The following is a 16,714-nucleotide window of genomic DNA, read 5'->3' on the forward strand; positions in this document are numbered from 1 at the left end:
TGACCATTCAATTTGCTACAGCCTGATAATCAATCGGTAGCAACTACTGACAGGATCAAACTTCAGTCTGTGACCTAAGGAAAAAGTTTTGCATTTCATTAGCAAATATATGTAGGCATTCAGTGTTGCAGGCAATTTTAGCTCCTGAAATAACTCTCAATTTACCTTGACTTGCTTTTAGTTTTAATACAGACCTTTGTGCTGGCTTGCCTGATACTACTGTTTAAAGGGTTTGCAGTTTTATGGTCAAAACATAAAGTGTTTGGCTGAACTTCTTGAGTAATATTGGGCTGAGCTCGCCTGGTTTTGGTGCCTTGCTTTCCCTGCCTACAAAATACCCTGCTGCAACTAATGAAGGTATTTACATACATGAGTTTGCAATGTTAAGTATGCACTTAAGCGCTTCTGCTGGATCAGGGTCCAGAGGTTCAGCATCTTCCAGGACTGATCTGTAAAGACACATCAGGGAAAAACAGCATCCACCTCAGCAGAGTGATATGATCTTCAATCCAGAGTACTCAGTGTGTTGCTCCTGTCTCGTCCTGAAACCAGTAGTTTACATCTGTGCAGAATGATTGTGAAAGAGTACAAAATCTTAATTGCCTACTTACTCACTTGGGTGCCAGTGTTTCACACACTTTAGACAGCTGTAAATGACTGTACAAAATTGAAGACAGTAGAGAGTCTTGAACCAATTATATTTCCTTTTACATTCACACTCCATTTCTTTGCATTCCCTTATCTGTCATTTCTGACTGACTAGGGATGTGGAAGAGACTTGGTGCAGTGGGAAAAAACAGACAAGTACCAGAAGGGGAAGTGACATCAGTTTGGTGTTTCATGTAGTTTAAATGTTCCTGAGTTTGGCTGAGAGTATGGCAGAAGCTGCTTCCAGAGTGCATGGGTGCAACAAATGTTTATATTGCAAAGTGCAGTGAAGAGAGATGGGTGTTCCACAGATTTCAGGTGACTATGGCCTGCATAGAAACCAGCTGTATTTGAACTGTGAGTTTATGCCAGTCCAATAACAGCTGGGGAGAAAAACCAGACAACAGCAGGAAAAAAAAAAACCAAAACGACATACCGTTAATTTTCTTAATTAACCTTTCTCATTATACTGCTGGTAAAGAGTAAATGATACATTTTTCACTGGGGACTATCAGGTCTCTGGCACCTGTAGGCTGTCTATAAAACAGTTGAACTCTTGGGTAGAAGTTAAGGTCAGTTTAGGATATTGATCAGATGAGTGGTTATTCCTGTCCTAAGATTTTAGGAGTGTAAGTGCTACAGCTATGGTTGTAGGATCACTAGTAACATAATGTACGCTCCGAAGTACAAGGTGGTCCCTTGCTGTTTTCTGTAATGGTGGTGCCAGGCCTTCATGGAGAGCCAAGGAGTCATAAAAAGCTCTGTAGTTTGTTCGGGGCCCACCCTCGGGATCCCCGGGCACTTTCTGCAAAACATCTAAGGCTGTAGCTCCTTTCTTACTGCAGGTGTTTCACCACAGATGGCTCCAACACTATATACTTCATCTGGTAGTTGTCTGTGGCTTTCACCACATTTTTGTTGCCTGAATGGAGCAGAAATGAAATTGTTGTATTAGTGCCTTTTTGGTACAGTAATGTCAATTCTGTGTATACAGAGACAGAACTGAACACTTGAATTAGTCTTTAATCAGTGTTGCACATTTATATGTCAGTTTTATAGCAATGCCTCTCCAAAGATGGGAAGAGGCTATACTAGCTGCAGCAGATGATGTGTGTCAGGAGCTACGTGCTGCTGCTGTCGCTGAGATTTGCAGTGCCTTAATTTGTTCAAGAATAAAATGGAAAAGGTAGTGCTTAGACATTGATATGCATTAAAAGTCACGGAAAAATTAGTGTTATTCCTCCTATTTTGCCGTTGTCCTGGAGTTTTAAAATTCTTGGTGTTAATTTGCAATGTAATTCTACACCTAAGGTGACTTTTAAAATCACTATACATTAGTTTTGTGTTTAAGCTGTACTGGTATCTCTGTGGCTTTGTTATATTAGCTATCTAATAATTTCTGGTAAATAAGGAAGTAGGAGTTGTTTCTGTTGTAGGACATTTGAGGAAACACGTTCCTAACATATATGGAAGCTGTAAATGTTGAAAAGCAAGGTTTGACCCTTGGAAACCTTAGAGAGAATATGAAAGTAAAGGACGGCTTTATTTTTTTTTAAATCAACAATACAATTGTTTGCACTGCAAAAAGTGTCATGTTCAGTTTAAGTAAATTAAGTAAATATAGGAGTGTTTAATTCTTTAGAGGTACTGGGCGTGAAGGTAGTCTACCAAGTGGCTGAAGGACTCTGCCATTGATCTCATTAAATTTAATATATTAAATTTAAATATTTTTGTAGCACCTGATTGCATTGTGCACACTAACCAGTTGATTGGAAGTGGTTTGGAAGTTGAATAGAGTCAGATAAAGGAATGACAACTCTCTCCTTCTCTCTCCTTCTCTCTCCTCTCTCCTTCTCTCTCCTTCTCTCTCCTTCTCTCTCCTTCTCTCTCCTTCTCTCTCCTTCTCTCTCTCTTTCTCTCTCTCTCTTTCTCTCTCTCTCTTTCTCTCTCTCTCTTTCTCTCTCTCTTTCTCTCTCTGAATTTCAATGGACTTAAATAAAAAGCAATTGACGTAGTATTTGTGCTGAGTTCTGAAGTACTTGGGTTTCTCATAGAAGGCATCTCCTAAAAAGAACATGCAAAGAAAAATCTTCAAGCCCAGGTTTTTAACAGGGTTTTTTGCTGAACATAGGAAAGGCTCCGGGTGTGAACTATAGCCACTGGCCTGCTGGTTCATGTTGATTCACGCTTGAGAAAAGTTGATTCACACTGATTTACACTTGAAGACAAGAATCTTGGGAAAAGAGATATATGGTGGTACCCTGGAAAGCACGAATGTGTGACAGCGTGTCTCTCCTGGTGGAAGGGACAGGGGAAAGTCAGTGCATTTGGGAGATTCTGGCTAACCAAGATAAGGAGACTGGCACGTGTGTTGCTTAAGTTCCTCCGAGGAACAGAGATTGTTAATTCTTTGTGTGTGTAATAACCTTTCTATCTTTGTGCTTTTATTTCCATACTCACTCTTTTCAAATATAACAATCTCTGTTTAGGTGTCTTGTGCGTGTTACCGTTTCAGACAGCTTATGGCTGTTGCAGATAACTTGTTCCCTGCAGAGAAATTACAAAGTCAGCCCCTGAACAAAACTGTAACAAAATCGTAGCACAAAGCTGCTTTAATTTATTCCCAGCTCCCTGTAGTGTGACACCCCTGTCTGGTATCTTAAAGTTTGAAAATTCAATGTCAGTTAAAATGTTTTAATTTCTTCTTCTAAATACTCTGCACCAGAAAGCGCACTCCATTCTCTTCCACTAGGAAAGATACATGGTCCAGGCTCATAAATTGTCTGCTTACAAAAGTTCTGACATGTTTGCAGATGCTCCCTTTCACCACAGTAGAGTGAAGCAGGGGATATAAATTGAATTCCAGGGAGGAGTTTTTTGTCTCTGTTGCTCCATCTATGTCTTAGGACATACCCTTCTAAAGGTTTTGCCTCCAATCAAAGCAATCAGCAGGAAAATATTGCCATGCAGAAGCAGACTAAGTAGTATAATTTAAGAGTAATTTTTTTAGAGTAGACTTCGATGTTTACCTCAAACAACTTTGCAGCTGTTTTCTCTTTTGGTAAAATAATGAGTTGTCAGGTGTTTCAGTGATTCACTTGATGAGATGATTCTGATTCTATTTCTAGAATTTCCCTATATCCAATTAATCCTGATGAAATGCAAACTTTCATCACTTGGACAAAAATAGTTCTATTTATATGCAAAGGGATTTGACAGACTGAGTTCAAAAGTTTAATAGTAAAGTAGGATTTTTACAGTGTCTTGGTTTTGCTGGTATGCAACATCAATTCCAAGTGATTTCAATTAGTGGTATCTTCTGAGATATAGCTAAATTTTTGTGTCCTCTGTGTCATTTAAAGTCCGGATTTACAGAAAATGTAGCATATTGATTTCTAGAAAGTCTGGATTTATAGGAAATGTGAAGTAGCATGATGTAAATGCAGAAGATTGAAATGGCTTAAGTTTGCAACATGAAATGACAAGACAGTAGTTGTTGTGTTGTTTCTTTGATGCTATGTTTGCATTTCCACTTGCCAATGTCCACTTGGTATTTGCTTAATTATGTTGACTGAAGGGGAAAACCTGATTTTTCCCACCCAAAAGACAACTCTTCACTCTCTCTTTTCCCGGTCATGCTAAATACCCCCTTTAATAGCAGCCCTTCCCATGAAAGAAAGGAAAATTGTATTATATCAAGGAACTGATCAAGTATAAAAACCTATAATTATGTTGGGAAGAAGCAGCAGCCCCTGGAAGCATTATGCTTTCCGAAGTCTTGGTTTGGTCCTCTGGCATTTGGATTTGCACATTTGCCTTCCAAAACAAAGGAAAATGTTTCTTAAAGCATTCAGACAATCAAATTTCAGATTCTTAGCTGTTTGAAACACCTTCTAGCCCCCAAAAACTTTTATTCTCTTCAAGCTTTTTTGATAGGCACTTGAAACAGGGAGTTCTTGCTTTGAATTTGTGTAGAATTCAAGAAATAGAGCCTTGAGCCATGGCTAGTGTCTCTGCCTGGCAAGCCTGTCTTTGAGTTTCTGTGAATATTTCTTCATTTTCCATGTGAACATTTTTCATGTCACATTTGACCTTCAATGATACATCACTGTATAAAGCATGCACAGTGGTCAAGTGCCACATCAGCTGCATCTCCTGTTCTGCTGTCATTTGCAAACCTGTCAAGAGCACACCTTGTTCCCTCCTCGGTGCCATCGATGAAGATGTTAAACATGACAGGCTTCATGCTGCAGACCCCTGGGTGGGTGCTCCACTTTTCACTGGCCTCCAGACAGGGTGTTACCATTAACTATGGAACTGGTTTTCACTCATCTGGTTTTCCAGACTGTAGTACCCTAACCTGCATACAAAAATAGTGTGGGAGCCAGTGTAAAACCTCTTGCTAAAATTGCTATCAATGACAGGCCACTACCCTCCCTCCCCTTGTCCACAAATCCACTCATTTTAACATCAAAGGCAATAGAGTTGGTCAGGTATGATCTAGCTTTGCTACATCCATGCTGACTGTTCCCAGTGCCCTTCTCCTTCATGTGCCCTGAAATGTGCTACAAAAAAATCTCTGCAGAAATACAGGAATTCCATCTGAAGGTGTTTCAAAACAATACAGTCTGACTGTATTATCAGTGATCTTGTGTTTGCTTGAGTTGGTGAAAGTGGATACTTTGCGTTGCTACAATGTATTTTTAATTTAAATTTAAATGCTTCTCTCTGTGTGTGTGTGTGTGTGTGTATATATATATATATATATATATATGTGTATCTGTGTGGTTTTCATGTAGGATTTAGGCTTGAAGATGGCAGATGTCTGACCTTGCCTTCATGAACATTAGGATCAAACATGTTTTGTGTGCAAAAGCAGGGTGTGTTGTTGCTCGCAGCAGGCTAATTTCAGCTTGCTGAAAAAATAATATTTATTCCATACCCATTTTCCTCTAGCTCAAGGGACAATGGCTTGACTTTTTAAAGCTTGCTATTTGTTTCAAGTTCAAAGAAATACATATTTCCTTGCAACAACTTTTAACATTGACCCAAAATAAATGTTCTTTCATCTGTGTTCTCAAAATTATAAACACAGCACGTTAAAGATGCCTATGCATCCATACATGCCTGAACTTTTCACAAGTAACTCTATATGCTCTTGTTAAAAAAAGTTCATAAATTTTACTAACAAATAATATATATTCCAGTGATATGGTTTGCTATATAGGAAAATTCCTAGTAAAGAAAATGTTTAGGTAATAAAGTTAAACCAGTGTCATGTGGGTTAGAGTTGAGGTTGTTATGATGCAATATACCTACTTTTATTTTTATAAAAAATGGTGCGTTTGTTGGGTGGGCATCATAAAACCTATGGGTTTTTTAATTGCTGCCATCTTGGTTTTCAGGTACTCTAGTTTTGCTAGATTTTTAACTTGGAAGTACGCAGATACAAACTGCTCATGTTAATCACCTTGATGTGCTTTTATTATTTTGTAATTAGATCAGTTTGTTATAAACGTACAGTTATTTTTTGAACTGTAGAGCCATTCCTATGTAGTGGAAAATCTCAAAACAACTCATTCCTAACATCATCTTAATCAAACAGTCGTTTTTAGACTGTCTGGGCAGCTTAGAAGTGTGCTTTTGGCTTTCCAAATTCACGGGCATGGAGAACTTCATGAAGATTAGGACCAAATGTTGGCTCCCTCATTTCCTTCTTGTATCTGGAAAGGCCTGGAAATCCAGTTTGTAACAGACACCAAGTTGTCAGCTTTAATAGTTACTGTGTAAAGTTCCTGGTACTCTACAGCTGGTAATGGTTTATCTACCATGAAATGGCACTTAACTGCAAACAGCTGTACAGGAAATGACAGCCTACTGAAACAACCATCATAAAATATTTTTGGCCAGTGAACTTCCAATTATATGTGAAAACCTTATTTATTTTCTGTATTTTCTTCTTATTTAGTGGCACTAGAGGTCCTATTTAGGATGCAAGATGCCGCTCTTTATAAGACTGTGGTCCTCAGTAACACTTGAGGGTACCCTCTACCCCTGGCACTGACATGCCTGAAAATGGTGTCTCTCTACATAGACTGTAGTTTCCTCTCAGCTCTTTGCCCACCCCAAGGTTAAGGTTGTCCATGGTGGTCACTGAGGATATCTACAGTGATCTTCTTTGGGAAGATTGATAAACAAGCAATGACATATATAACAAAGGAAGAAAAACAAGTGAAAGCCCAGGGTGTATAAGATATGGTGAAAATTTCTGTCATTCTACACGATTAACCAGTGGTTATCCTTTCCTGGGCAGACAGGCAGGAGACTGCCCTTTCCCCACTGCAGGCAAAGTGATGGCATTGTTAACACTGTCCCTTATATTCCTCTCAGGTATCACAAAATGTGTTACGGTGAGTAGAGGATGTTGTAACGGGTTGGGGTGTACCAGCTTCTCCAGTTCGTCTTAGCTTCCAAGAAAGGTGAAGCCTTACTGTATCCAGGTGTGCTTCTTTCAGGACTGGGCCATTTTTAATTAGCCCAGGGATTTTTTGTTAGAGGAAGAAAGATAATCAAAACCTTGAATGTTTGAAGACAATGGAGGGATGAAGATTTACTTTTCCAGCCTAGGAGGAGGAAGAGAAGAGCAAGAAACTGCTGACTGTACATCCAGAAGAAAAGGAAGAGCTTTCAAACTGTTGGGGCTTACACATTTTTTTGAATAAACTGATCTCAGAATTCCTCTTTCACTTTTGTTAAGAAATGTTTTATGGTGGAAAAGTGGAAATTAACTTTACATAAAACCATGGCTTTATTTTTATACATTGTATTCCCAGTAACTTCCTTTGCTATAAAACTGATAAGAGACTACAGAGTATGAATTATTGGGTTATTTTTCAAATGATTGACATCTAGTCCTTCTTCAGAAGCGAACAGGGAGTCAGGAGTCCTGAGTTCTGCTTTTGACTTCTCTTCTGACATCTGTGATCTTGATAGATGTGTGTATTTTGGGGGTCCCAATTCAGTCTCAATGAAGGTGATCCTAAAAGTAGTCCCATTAAATGAATAAAACCCAAAATATAATAATTTCTGTTCAGTATAGAATTTACCTGTACCTATATTTAGCTACTTCTCTATGACTATACTGAGTATTCAAATAGTTTAATGAGAGACTTTTATGATATTTATTAAATGCATAATTTATTGTATAGAGGCTGGAAATAATTTCTTGCCCACCTGGATTTGCTCAGAAGATTATTTTTGTGGTCTGTGAAATCCACAGCTATTTGTTCTTTTCATGTGAAAAGCTATGGCCTTTGTTTTGTTTGTTTGTTTTTGACAGAATAATAGGCTCTTAAATGTTTCCTAAAAAGCTGAAAACTACCTCTATAGACAAAAGAGTTGCCTTTAACATATATGGACATAATTTACTTGAAGGCATGGGAAAATACTTTTTGGAAATATAAAGTACTTCTGTTGGAACATTTTAACTAAAGATTTTATGGCCTTTAGCAGGATCTGTTACGTGTATTCTGTAAAATAATGTTCCTAACAGAGTGCAGTGGTATTTGATCCATTTTCTATCGTGAGCCCAAATGCAGAGGTAGCTCTGAGACTTAGAAGAATCCACTGTCTGCTCTTTGCATAAATATTTACAGGCAGCAAGTGTATTGTTAAAGGAGGAAAAATAAACAGGTCATTTTAAGCAGCTGTAGGAAGAATCACTATATTTTTATGGATATAATCTGTATCTCACATAACTCATACTCCTTTCAAAAAAGTTGGAAGTAGGACCTCAACAAACTGCACAAAATCAGAGTCCGGGGAGCTGTTGAGGGGGAGGAAAGGAATTAGGAGAGAGTGGCTCGAGGGCAGACTTCCCTCTTCCTTGTGCCTCTGTATGAACCTCACCAATATAGGTGGAAAATAATTAATTTTTACAGTTAACCAGTGGGTTTAAACATGAAAATACAGTCTTTCTCATTCTTTCAGAGCAATTAGAATAGTAATTTTTATGTTTGTCACAGCAATAGTTTGCACAGAGACCTGATAACTATGTAAGAAACAAGCCTTGGGAACGGAAAGAAATGGCATGTCACATACTTCATTTCTGAGATTCGATAACTTTGAATTTGAGCTCTATAATTTCAGTCTCTGCTCTGGGAATATGGTTTCCTCAGCCAGGCTGGAAGGGGACTGTGTTGAGTGAGGTGGGTTGTCCTGACAAGGGAAATGGCAGAATCATTTGGTCCTCATGTTTGTAGAGGTTTGGTGTTGTCCCCCAAAAAAGGGATTGGTTGTCTAAAAAGGGCTTGGTTCCTTGCTGCGTGTTCCTGGTAACCCAGTTCTGGTTTGTAATTAAACAACTACTGAAGCACTGGAGAATTGGTTTTGCTGTGTTTGATGTTGTATGGACTTTGCATTGTAATATCAAGTGGCAGTTTTGATGGTCTGTTAATTGCTAGAACATTAGATAGCCCTAGCTCATACTTTTCTGTCTGGAACTTGACTAGATAACATCAGGGCTACATTTCCAATTAGTCATATTCAGATTTTAGAAAAAAAATGGAGGTATAGTAGTAAGTGCTCTAGCAGGGAGACTTTCTTAAGTTTATTTTTATGTTCTTGAATTCATTGAGTTTATCTGTGGTGGAAAATATGAACAGAATAGATTATTTTATCTAGGAATTTATCTAGATTTTGCTGTGGGAACAGCAAAAATGGTTATCTGTAGTTCTTGTGTTCCCCCTCACAAAGTTATCTTGGGTTTTTTTTTCTTGACAAAGCTGTTCTTTGCTGCTTAAATTAATTTCTGTACACCAGTTACAGAGGAGTAGTGGTGGAACACTTTTAGTCCCCCAATAATGATTTTTGTATATCCTATAGAGATGTTTGGAGAATTTCCATGGACACCAATGTTTTGTTAAAATTTTCGTCCAGAATCAAGAACAGGATGGGACCACAAGTTATGAGAAGAACTTAGAAAGGAGGGGAAAAACAAATAAGGAAAGGACTTGAGTGTTCCCAAACGATTCAGAGTCTGGTACCACCTGTCCCAAATATAAGTGAGATAAAAGAAATGAAGTGAGAGTATAGCCTGTGTGAAAGTGGGAAGATCAAGTACAAAAAATGTCATGTGATACTTGAGAAAATGTCTGCAGTATTGCCTAGGAAACACACTGCCGGTTTGCAGTCAGCAGCCTACGCATCTCATGGCTCTGAGTAACTGTTAGCGTCTCGGGAAAGCCCCTGGGACCATCTGTAGCTGAAGCGTGTTTTATGTGTCACACAATCTCAGTCCCCAGAACAGGGCTTTCGCATAGTCTTGCTTTTGTAAGCATGGCAAGCCAGCAAAGCCCTTGTTTTGTTGTTTTGCTGCTTTCTTGGCACTCTCAGTTCAAACTTCTGCACCTTTCTTCCTGTCCTGTAGGTACCCAGTGCATCAAGTGACTGCTGTCCAGGATTAGTTCTTTACTTCAAACTAGATTTTTTGATTCTCCATATAGGATGTTAACTACTTTGGTACTAATCCCAAGAATTACAGGCTAGCTTTTCTTTTTGTATGTTTCTCCACATGTTCTCCTAAAGAACTGATAGAACAAATTAGATTTCCTCTGTTGATCAGGTGTATCAGTTTCCTTTCATGGGAGACCAGAAAAGATGAAAACTGCCTTCAGTAGCACTGCTTTGCAGTGCATGCCCATGGAGTGTTTCTCAAGATTGGATAGGATAACTTCAGGATAACTTCCAAACTTTCCCTTGGCATGTTTTGACTAATACCATGTTTCCACAGCACTGACTTCTTCAGCAATGTATATGGCAGATGCCACACGCTTTGAATTATTTTAGGAGTTAGTGTCTTCTGGAGAAGGGATTTCACGCATAGGTTTTTATATCTCAACAACAAATCATAAGGTAAGAGTGAAGGATAGACTGATTAGCCCCTGGTTTTTAAATGTTGCCTTAGAATAATGGTAGGCAAGAGAAGGGTTTCCTTTAATTACTGTCTGTGAAACACACCCTACATCAGGCAGCCCTGTGGGGCTCAGAGCATCTGTCAGCCCATTACATTGGAACCTGCTTTCTGCATATTCTGAGTTACATTACCTGTGCATCTCCTTGGTGTTTGCCATAGATGCCATAGATCTGTCCAGGAAACACTGACAAAGTTTTTCTTGGACAGATAAAGAAATTTGGAAGTCCCTGAGGCTTTCCACCATCTGCAGTCATTGGTGTGATCTCCTTCCCTAGCAAGTAGGTGAGATGCTGTAGCTGCCACTTTTCAAAACTGTGTCAAGCTGAATGGAGTGAATGTGTGGGAACCAAAGTTTTGTCTGAAGGGTAGCTCTCCATGAGAAATATTTGTAAAGGGGAAGTCTGGGTATCCAGCATTAACAGCAGAAACTGATTTGTTTTTTCTGTCTGCCTTTTTAGGTCTCCAAAAGGTGACGTCCATAGTGAAGGATATGTCTTGGAGGTAGAATGTTGCTCCTCTTTAATCCAGCTTTCAGACAAAAAGGAGGTACCTGATTTTATTAAGAAAGTGAGTAAAAAAGAAGGGCAAAACCCAAAACAGTATTCTTTTATTTGCACTGTAATAACTCCTTCTAGTTCTGTCAAACTGACAATAGGAATATGTGCACATTTTGTGCAGTTAAAACACTAACTAGATCTTGGTGTTTTAAGTATCTGAAGGGCAATTATTGAGAGAAACACGTTTGATCATATTATTATGAGAAAATGGTTTGTACTATCACAGGAGAGTGACCTCTCACAGATGATATCAACTAATTTACCAGTGTGGAAGACAGTCCTGTAATAGTGTAAACATTTTAAGTCTAAACAATATATGTAATTTCCATTTTAGTGTCAAAATACCCTATTGGATAGTACTATACCTAAAAGGCCTATTAAATCCCCAAATCCCCCAGATTATTTTAAATTTTGTTGCGATATCACATGAAGTTAGCAATTAGAGATGGTACTGGTAAGCTAAATCCCTTTGTCATCCAGAATGCTGTTGCTTTAAATAAACTTTTGTATATATTGTGGAATTTGAAAAGAGCCCTGCAATTCTTTATTTGTTGCCTACTTTTTAAAACTATTTTTGGTTCTGTAATATTCTGCCAGACTGGAAATTAGCAGGTTACGTCCATTTTAGCAAAGACAGATCCATTGTGCATGTTTCAAATTTTGCAGCATCTGTTGTGTCCTATTGCATGTTATAAAACCTAGAATTAAATACTGTATTTACTTAGCCACATGGTGTAAGAATAGTGTGGATAGGCATACTCCCCTAGCTTTAGTCCATCTTGCAGCGATAGTAGTTAAGAAAATTTTGTAGACAAATTTTAGCACAGGCTGTATGAGCTTGATAGGGACTCAGCTTGACAGACTACACTCATGTTGAATCTTTCCTTTTTACTAAACTGTGAAAACTAGATTAAAAAATAATGCAGCTATGACCATCTGATCATCATCATACTTAAAAGATGCATAGATTCTGGTATCAGAACAAACCAGTCAGAACGCTTAACTATAATAATATTCAGAAGTTTGAGTCTGAATTTTCATTTCAGGGTTTATTGTGTTATTGTACTTTAATTCTGATGTTATCTTTGATTTTTTCAATATATTCACACTTAGGCAAAACTGGTGTAGTTCTTGTGTATCAGTTTCAACATGTTTGATTTTGTTCTTCAGTTCTTTGAGTCGGAGTAGAAATATAGGCTTATCTGTCACAACTGGTAGCAAAATTTTATATCATTGCAACAGAAAATTTCTTTGTATTTTTAACTTCAGAAAGAGTATGGCTGACATGAAAACAAAATGACAATCCAGGAGTCATCTTATTTCCATAAATATCCAATTCTGAAGCTCTTTAGAATGCTTTTCTAGACATGGTAGTGTTTCTGTTGGTAGAAGCCATTTGATTATGGGGTTATGAAGATGCCTTTTTGAAATATAATAATTTAAATTTTAATAGCTAAAATGTATAGTTACTGTTTCTCTGTAGGCTGAGTATGTCGCTCATCCTCAGATGTTATTTGATGTAGAGGAATTTGAAGTTCTTTGAAGCTGTTACTGTCAAGTGTGTGCTGTGTCACTGTCTATATCTGATTAAACACACTGTGAAAGTCTCAATGCTTCTATGTAAATCTGACTCAGGAAACAGGACTTGTTTGGGAGTAGGAATTAATTGTCATATTAACTAAATTATTGGAGCAACAAAAATGTCCATTGCTTTTAAGGGCATATAAAACAAATGTTTACAAACAAAATAAATGAAAAATAAAGGATGCTCTTCAAAGTAAGTTATAACAAAAAGCTGTTAGGGCAATTGCTTTCTTTCAGAGAAGAACAACCCTATAATTCTTCTCAAACTGTGGAATACAGTTGAAGTTAATAGTGTTGTAATTGAAAAGGCAAATCCTTGATTGCAGAGCTTTTCATACAGAGGCTTTTAGCACATGTTTACCATCATACTGGATTGCAAAATATTATATTTTAAAAAAAGATAATGTACCCATATTTTCAAAACAAAATAAGAAGTCAAAATTTTCTCCAACTGTGCATTTACTAGGAAAAACTCCTTTACCCTGAGAAAATTGATTTGATTAATTTGATTATGTTCTGCTGAGCAAGTATTGTTTACATGGAGTAAAGGATGCAATGTTAATAACTTCTTTTCTCAATTGATTTTTTGTTGCATTGAAAATGTATGTCATATTGAATATTAACTGCTTGCTCCTGGCAAACACAGAATAATTTTGCAATGGCATACAGCACAGGTAATATCTATTTTATTCTTCTATAACTCCATATAAATGTTTAAGAGTAACGAAGCAGAAACGAGGAAGTTATTTCACCTGGAGATTGCTTCTTGCTCACTGTAACAAAGTGCCTTAGTATAATGTTGACTGTAAAATGTTTGAGAAATGCTAAAGACGACTCCCTGGTCAAACCTGTGTTCTCCTGCTGAGATCCTTCTCCACTTCAGTACCCTGTCCCAGTTCTCTACTCTGTTCTGTACATTTTTGCCACCATTGTGGTTTCTGACCGCAATTGTGAGCCATGGAAGACAGAAGACAGTTAAGTATTTGGAACATAATGTTGCACAGGATACACTCTTCCTGTACCTTAAAATCACGTTGACATCACCACATTCTGTTTTTTCTTTCCTGTCTGTGGGGATCTAGTGCAGCTCAACCTGTCCTAAAGAGCTCAAACAGTCTCAGTCTTTGCCATGTAATTCCTGGGGAATGAAAGAAGTAACTTAACTGTTGTGTATGTACTTTACTGCTGTCTTTAACTCCCAGGCAAAACAGAGATTAAAGATTTGCTCATCTGCTTTTTAATGAGCAAAGCTAACTTCTGAACTTCTGATCACTGACTCAGATCATTCTGAAGCTGTTGCAAGTCAGAGATATTACTTCTAAGATACCGTATTTTGTAATACTTTGACTCGTGTCTCATGTAAAATAGGGTAGCCTTTAATTATTTCCTTAGTTGCTCTTTATTTCTGTGTACCCTGTTATCATTTTTTTCATCTGAGAGTGTTCTGAATCTGCTGAGACAAGTAAGGGAAGGAGAAGCTAGGCTGACATCCCACAAAAAGAGTTATTTTGGATATGCAGTCATATATGAATGCCAAATATGTTTCTCATGACCTTTGTTTTCCACATCAGTCTGAGTTATAGGCTCTAGAAGGACTGTAACGGGCAGAAAGTTTTACTCCTGTGTTCACATCTTTGCAGTGTTGGTGACAGGTTAGGAAATGGAGAATAATTTCTGTACCATTTCTTCTCAGTTCTTAAAATTTAGGAAGCATGTCTTTGTATTCTTGGTTGCCTGCTTAATAAAGCTCTGTCAGAAGGAAATTCTTGTATGTTAACTTTTTTTCAGTTTGACCAAGTTGCAGAGTTAATATTTCTTGTCCCTGTGGACTCATTATCCTTCCCTGGGGAGATACGATAAGTATGGAAAAGCATGGTTTAAAAACACTGCAGCTTAACTGAAATCCAAAGGCAGGCATCTTCCTTTTGTGTTTTTGACTAGACAAGGAAGGACTTATTCCTGCTGGTGTGTCTGTACTTGGCTCAGAAATGAGTCTAATTTCTTTCAACAAACCTAAGCCCATACATATGAGTAGTTATTTTTGCATTTTCAGAAGTGGAATAGTTCAGCTTGGAACACGACTGCCATCTTGAAACACTTACGTAATGCTTATCTTGAAATGAAATCTGCCACATGAGATAGTATTTGTCAAATCTGCTCATTGCTGTTCCCTTTGTTCAGAGGCTTGGCGAAGTCCAGTGAGCAATGCAAAATGCCATCACCAGCTCTAGCTCGAAAGCTGCCAATAACATGGCAATCCCTCAAGTGGTCCTCTGAACAACTTCTGTAGTCCAAAGTACTCAAGAAATAATCTTGACTCCTGCAGATGTAGTGACTTTGCCCATAGGCTTGTTGACATTTATCTTCTTGTAATAGTATTGCTGGGCCAAGGAAGTGATGGTACTTCTCAGACTTAAGTGAGTGGGATCCCAGGGAGGAATATGCCAACAAAACATATTGCAAGGAACCTGCCACCCATGTACTTATTCTAGAGTTGCCACCTGAAACAGGAACCATCAATTCTCCCCCGTACAAAGGCAAGTTGTGTACGGAATTTTGCTATTTTGAAAGGAAGTCCATACAATACTAACACTTGTATGAAGAACTCTCATCCTACATTGCTGAAAGGATCTACCATATTTGAGCCCTCTTGCTAGTTTTATGGAATATATGGTATCAACTGGTATTTACTGGAATTTTTCTAAACGTCTTTTAAAAAAGAAAATATCAGGAATAGAACTGGAATGAGGAATTAGTATGTTTCAAGTGTTAGTTTATGCACTGGAAATTAATACACATTACTACCAACAAATTTAAACTGCAGTTGAATTTAGTGTACTCCTGAAAGGTGAGACATTTCTTGGAGGGGTTTGTTTCTCCTGCCTGTTATCTGTCCTCACTCCTTTGGAGGGGATGGCAGGCCGGAGACTGGCAGAATGGTTGGGTAAGGAACTGCTACACACCCCGAACGGGTCAGTCTCGCTGCATGTTTCTCCATACTGATTCTTTTGTCAAACTACCAAGATACTTATTTTCCTGCTCCCTTGTTTTTTCCCTCCATTCATCTGTAGCTGTTTTGGTGTTATCAAGACAACTGCTATCTTAGTGCATGCGCATTTTTTTTCTGGAGAGTCATTTGCGTTAGAACTCTAATTGGTGAAGAATTTTTGTATTAGTATTGCTGTTAAAAGGCAGATTGATTCTCCACCTTCTTCTAAGTTGCTAGGTCGAAGCAGGGTTGGAGTATTTAGGAGGACTTGTGTCTCTCCTATAAAATAAAAACTGAATGCCTATATGAATTCTCAGGAGCCCTTTTAAATAATTTCTGTAGATGTTCCCAGTCAAGGCAGTGATTCAGCCCAGACTTGACTCTTCAATTATATCCTACATACTTTCATCAGAGTGAACTTCTGTCATATGATCGAAACAGGGGACTTCACATATCCATGTAGTGTGTGAAAGCAATATTAAATGACTTTAAATTCTCAACTTCAGAGTTTTAAAACTCTCTTCAGCATCTAACTATGAAACAGCAAGAAGGTGTGGAAGATGAGAAATGTGACATTGGACAAATTTGTCCATAATTATGTACTTCTATATTTTGTGTGTGTGTGTTTGTGACAGTATGAAAAGCAAATGAGAGGACAAGTCTGCAATTTTCTAGGAAAAATGAATGTGAAAATTACTAATCTTGTAAATTTTTTTTTGCTTTTAATTATAATAACTAAGAAAAATATGAGGTTTTATATAACTGTTACACTATTTCTCACATTCTTTGTCTCTTTGTCATTTCTTATTCTTCATCTCTTAATCTTTGCACTGAGATTTCTTTTTTAGAAGAAACAAAGAGATGCATCTTATGTGTTCTGAAGAGCGCCAGACTGTTGGTGAATTTCTTGACTCACTCTGTTGCTACAGTCTTAGAAGGATCTCTTCTGTGAAGTCTCTGATT

General features: G+C 37.8%; 1 protein-coding gene across 1 annotated transcript in view; it reads left to right on the forward strand.

The window, feature by feature from the left end:
- Positions 1–16,714, forward strand: part of RFTN1 (raftlin, lipid raft linker 1) — a 101,827-nt gene that overhangs the window by 40,883 nt on the left and 44,230 nt on the right. Inside the window, exon 4 of the mRNA XM_026841740.1 lies at positions 11,080–11,188. Within this exon, the coding sequence (XP_026697541.1) occupies positions 11,080–11,188 (109 nt within the window). The remainder of the gene's footprint in view (positions 1–11,079; positions 11,189–16,714) is intronic.

This window comes from Athene cunicularia (genome assembly GCF_003259725.1).
Source record: "Athene cunicularia isolate RWA chromosome 2 unlocalized genomic scaffold, athCun1 chr2_part1, whole genome shotgun sequence".
NCBI lineage: Eukaryota > Metazoa > Chordata > Aves > Strigiformes > Strigidae > Athene > Athene cunicularia.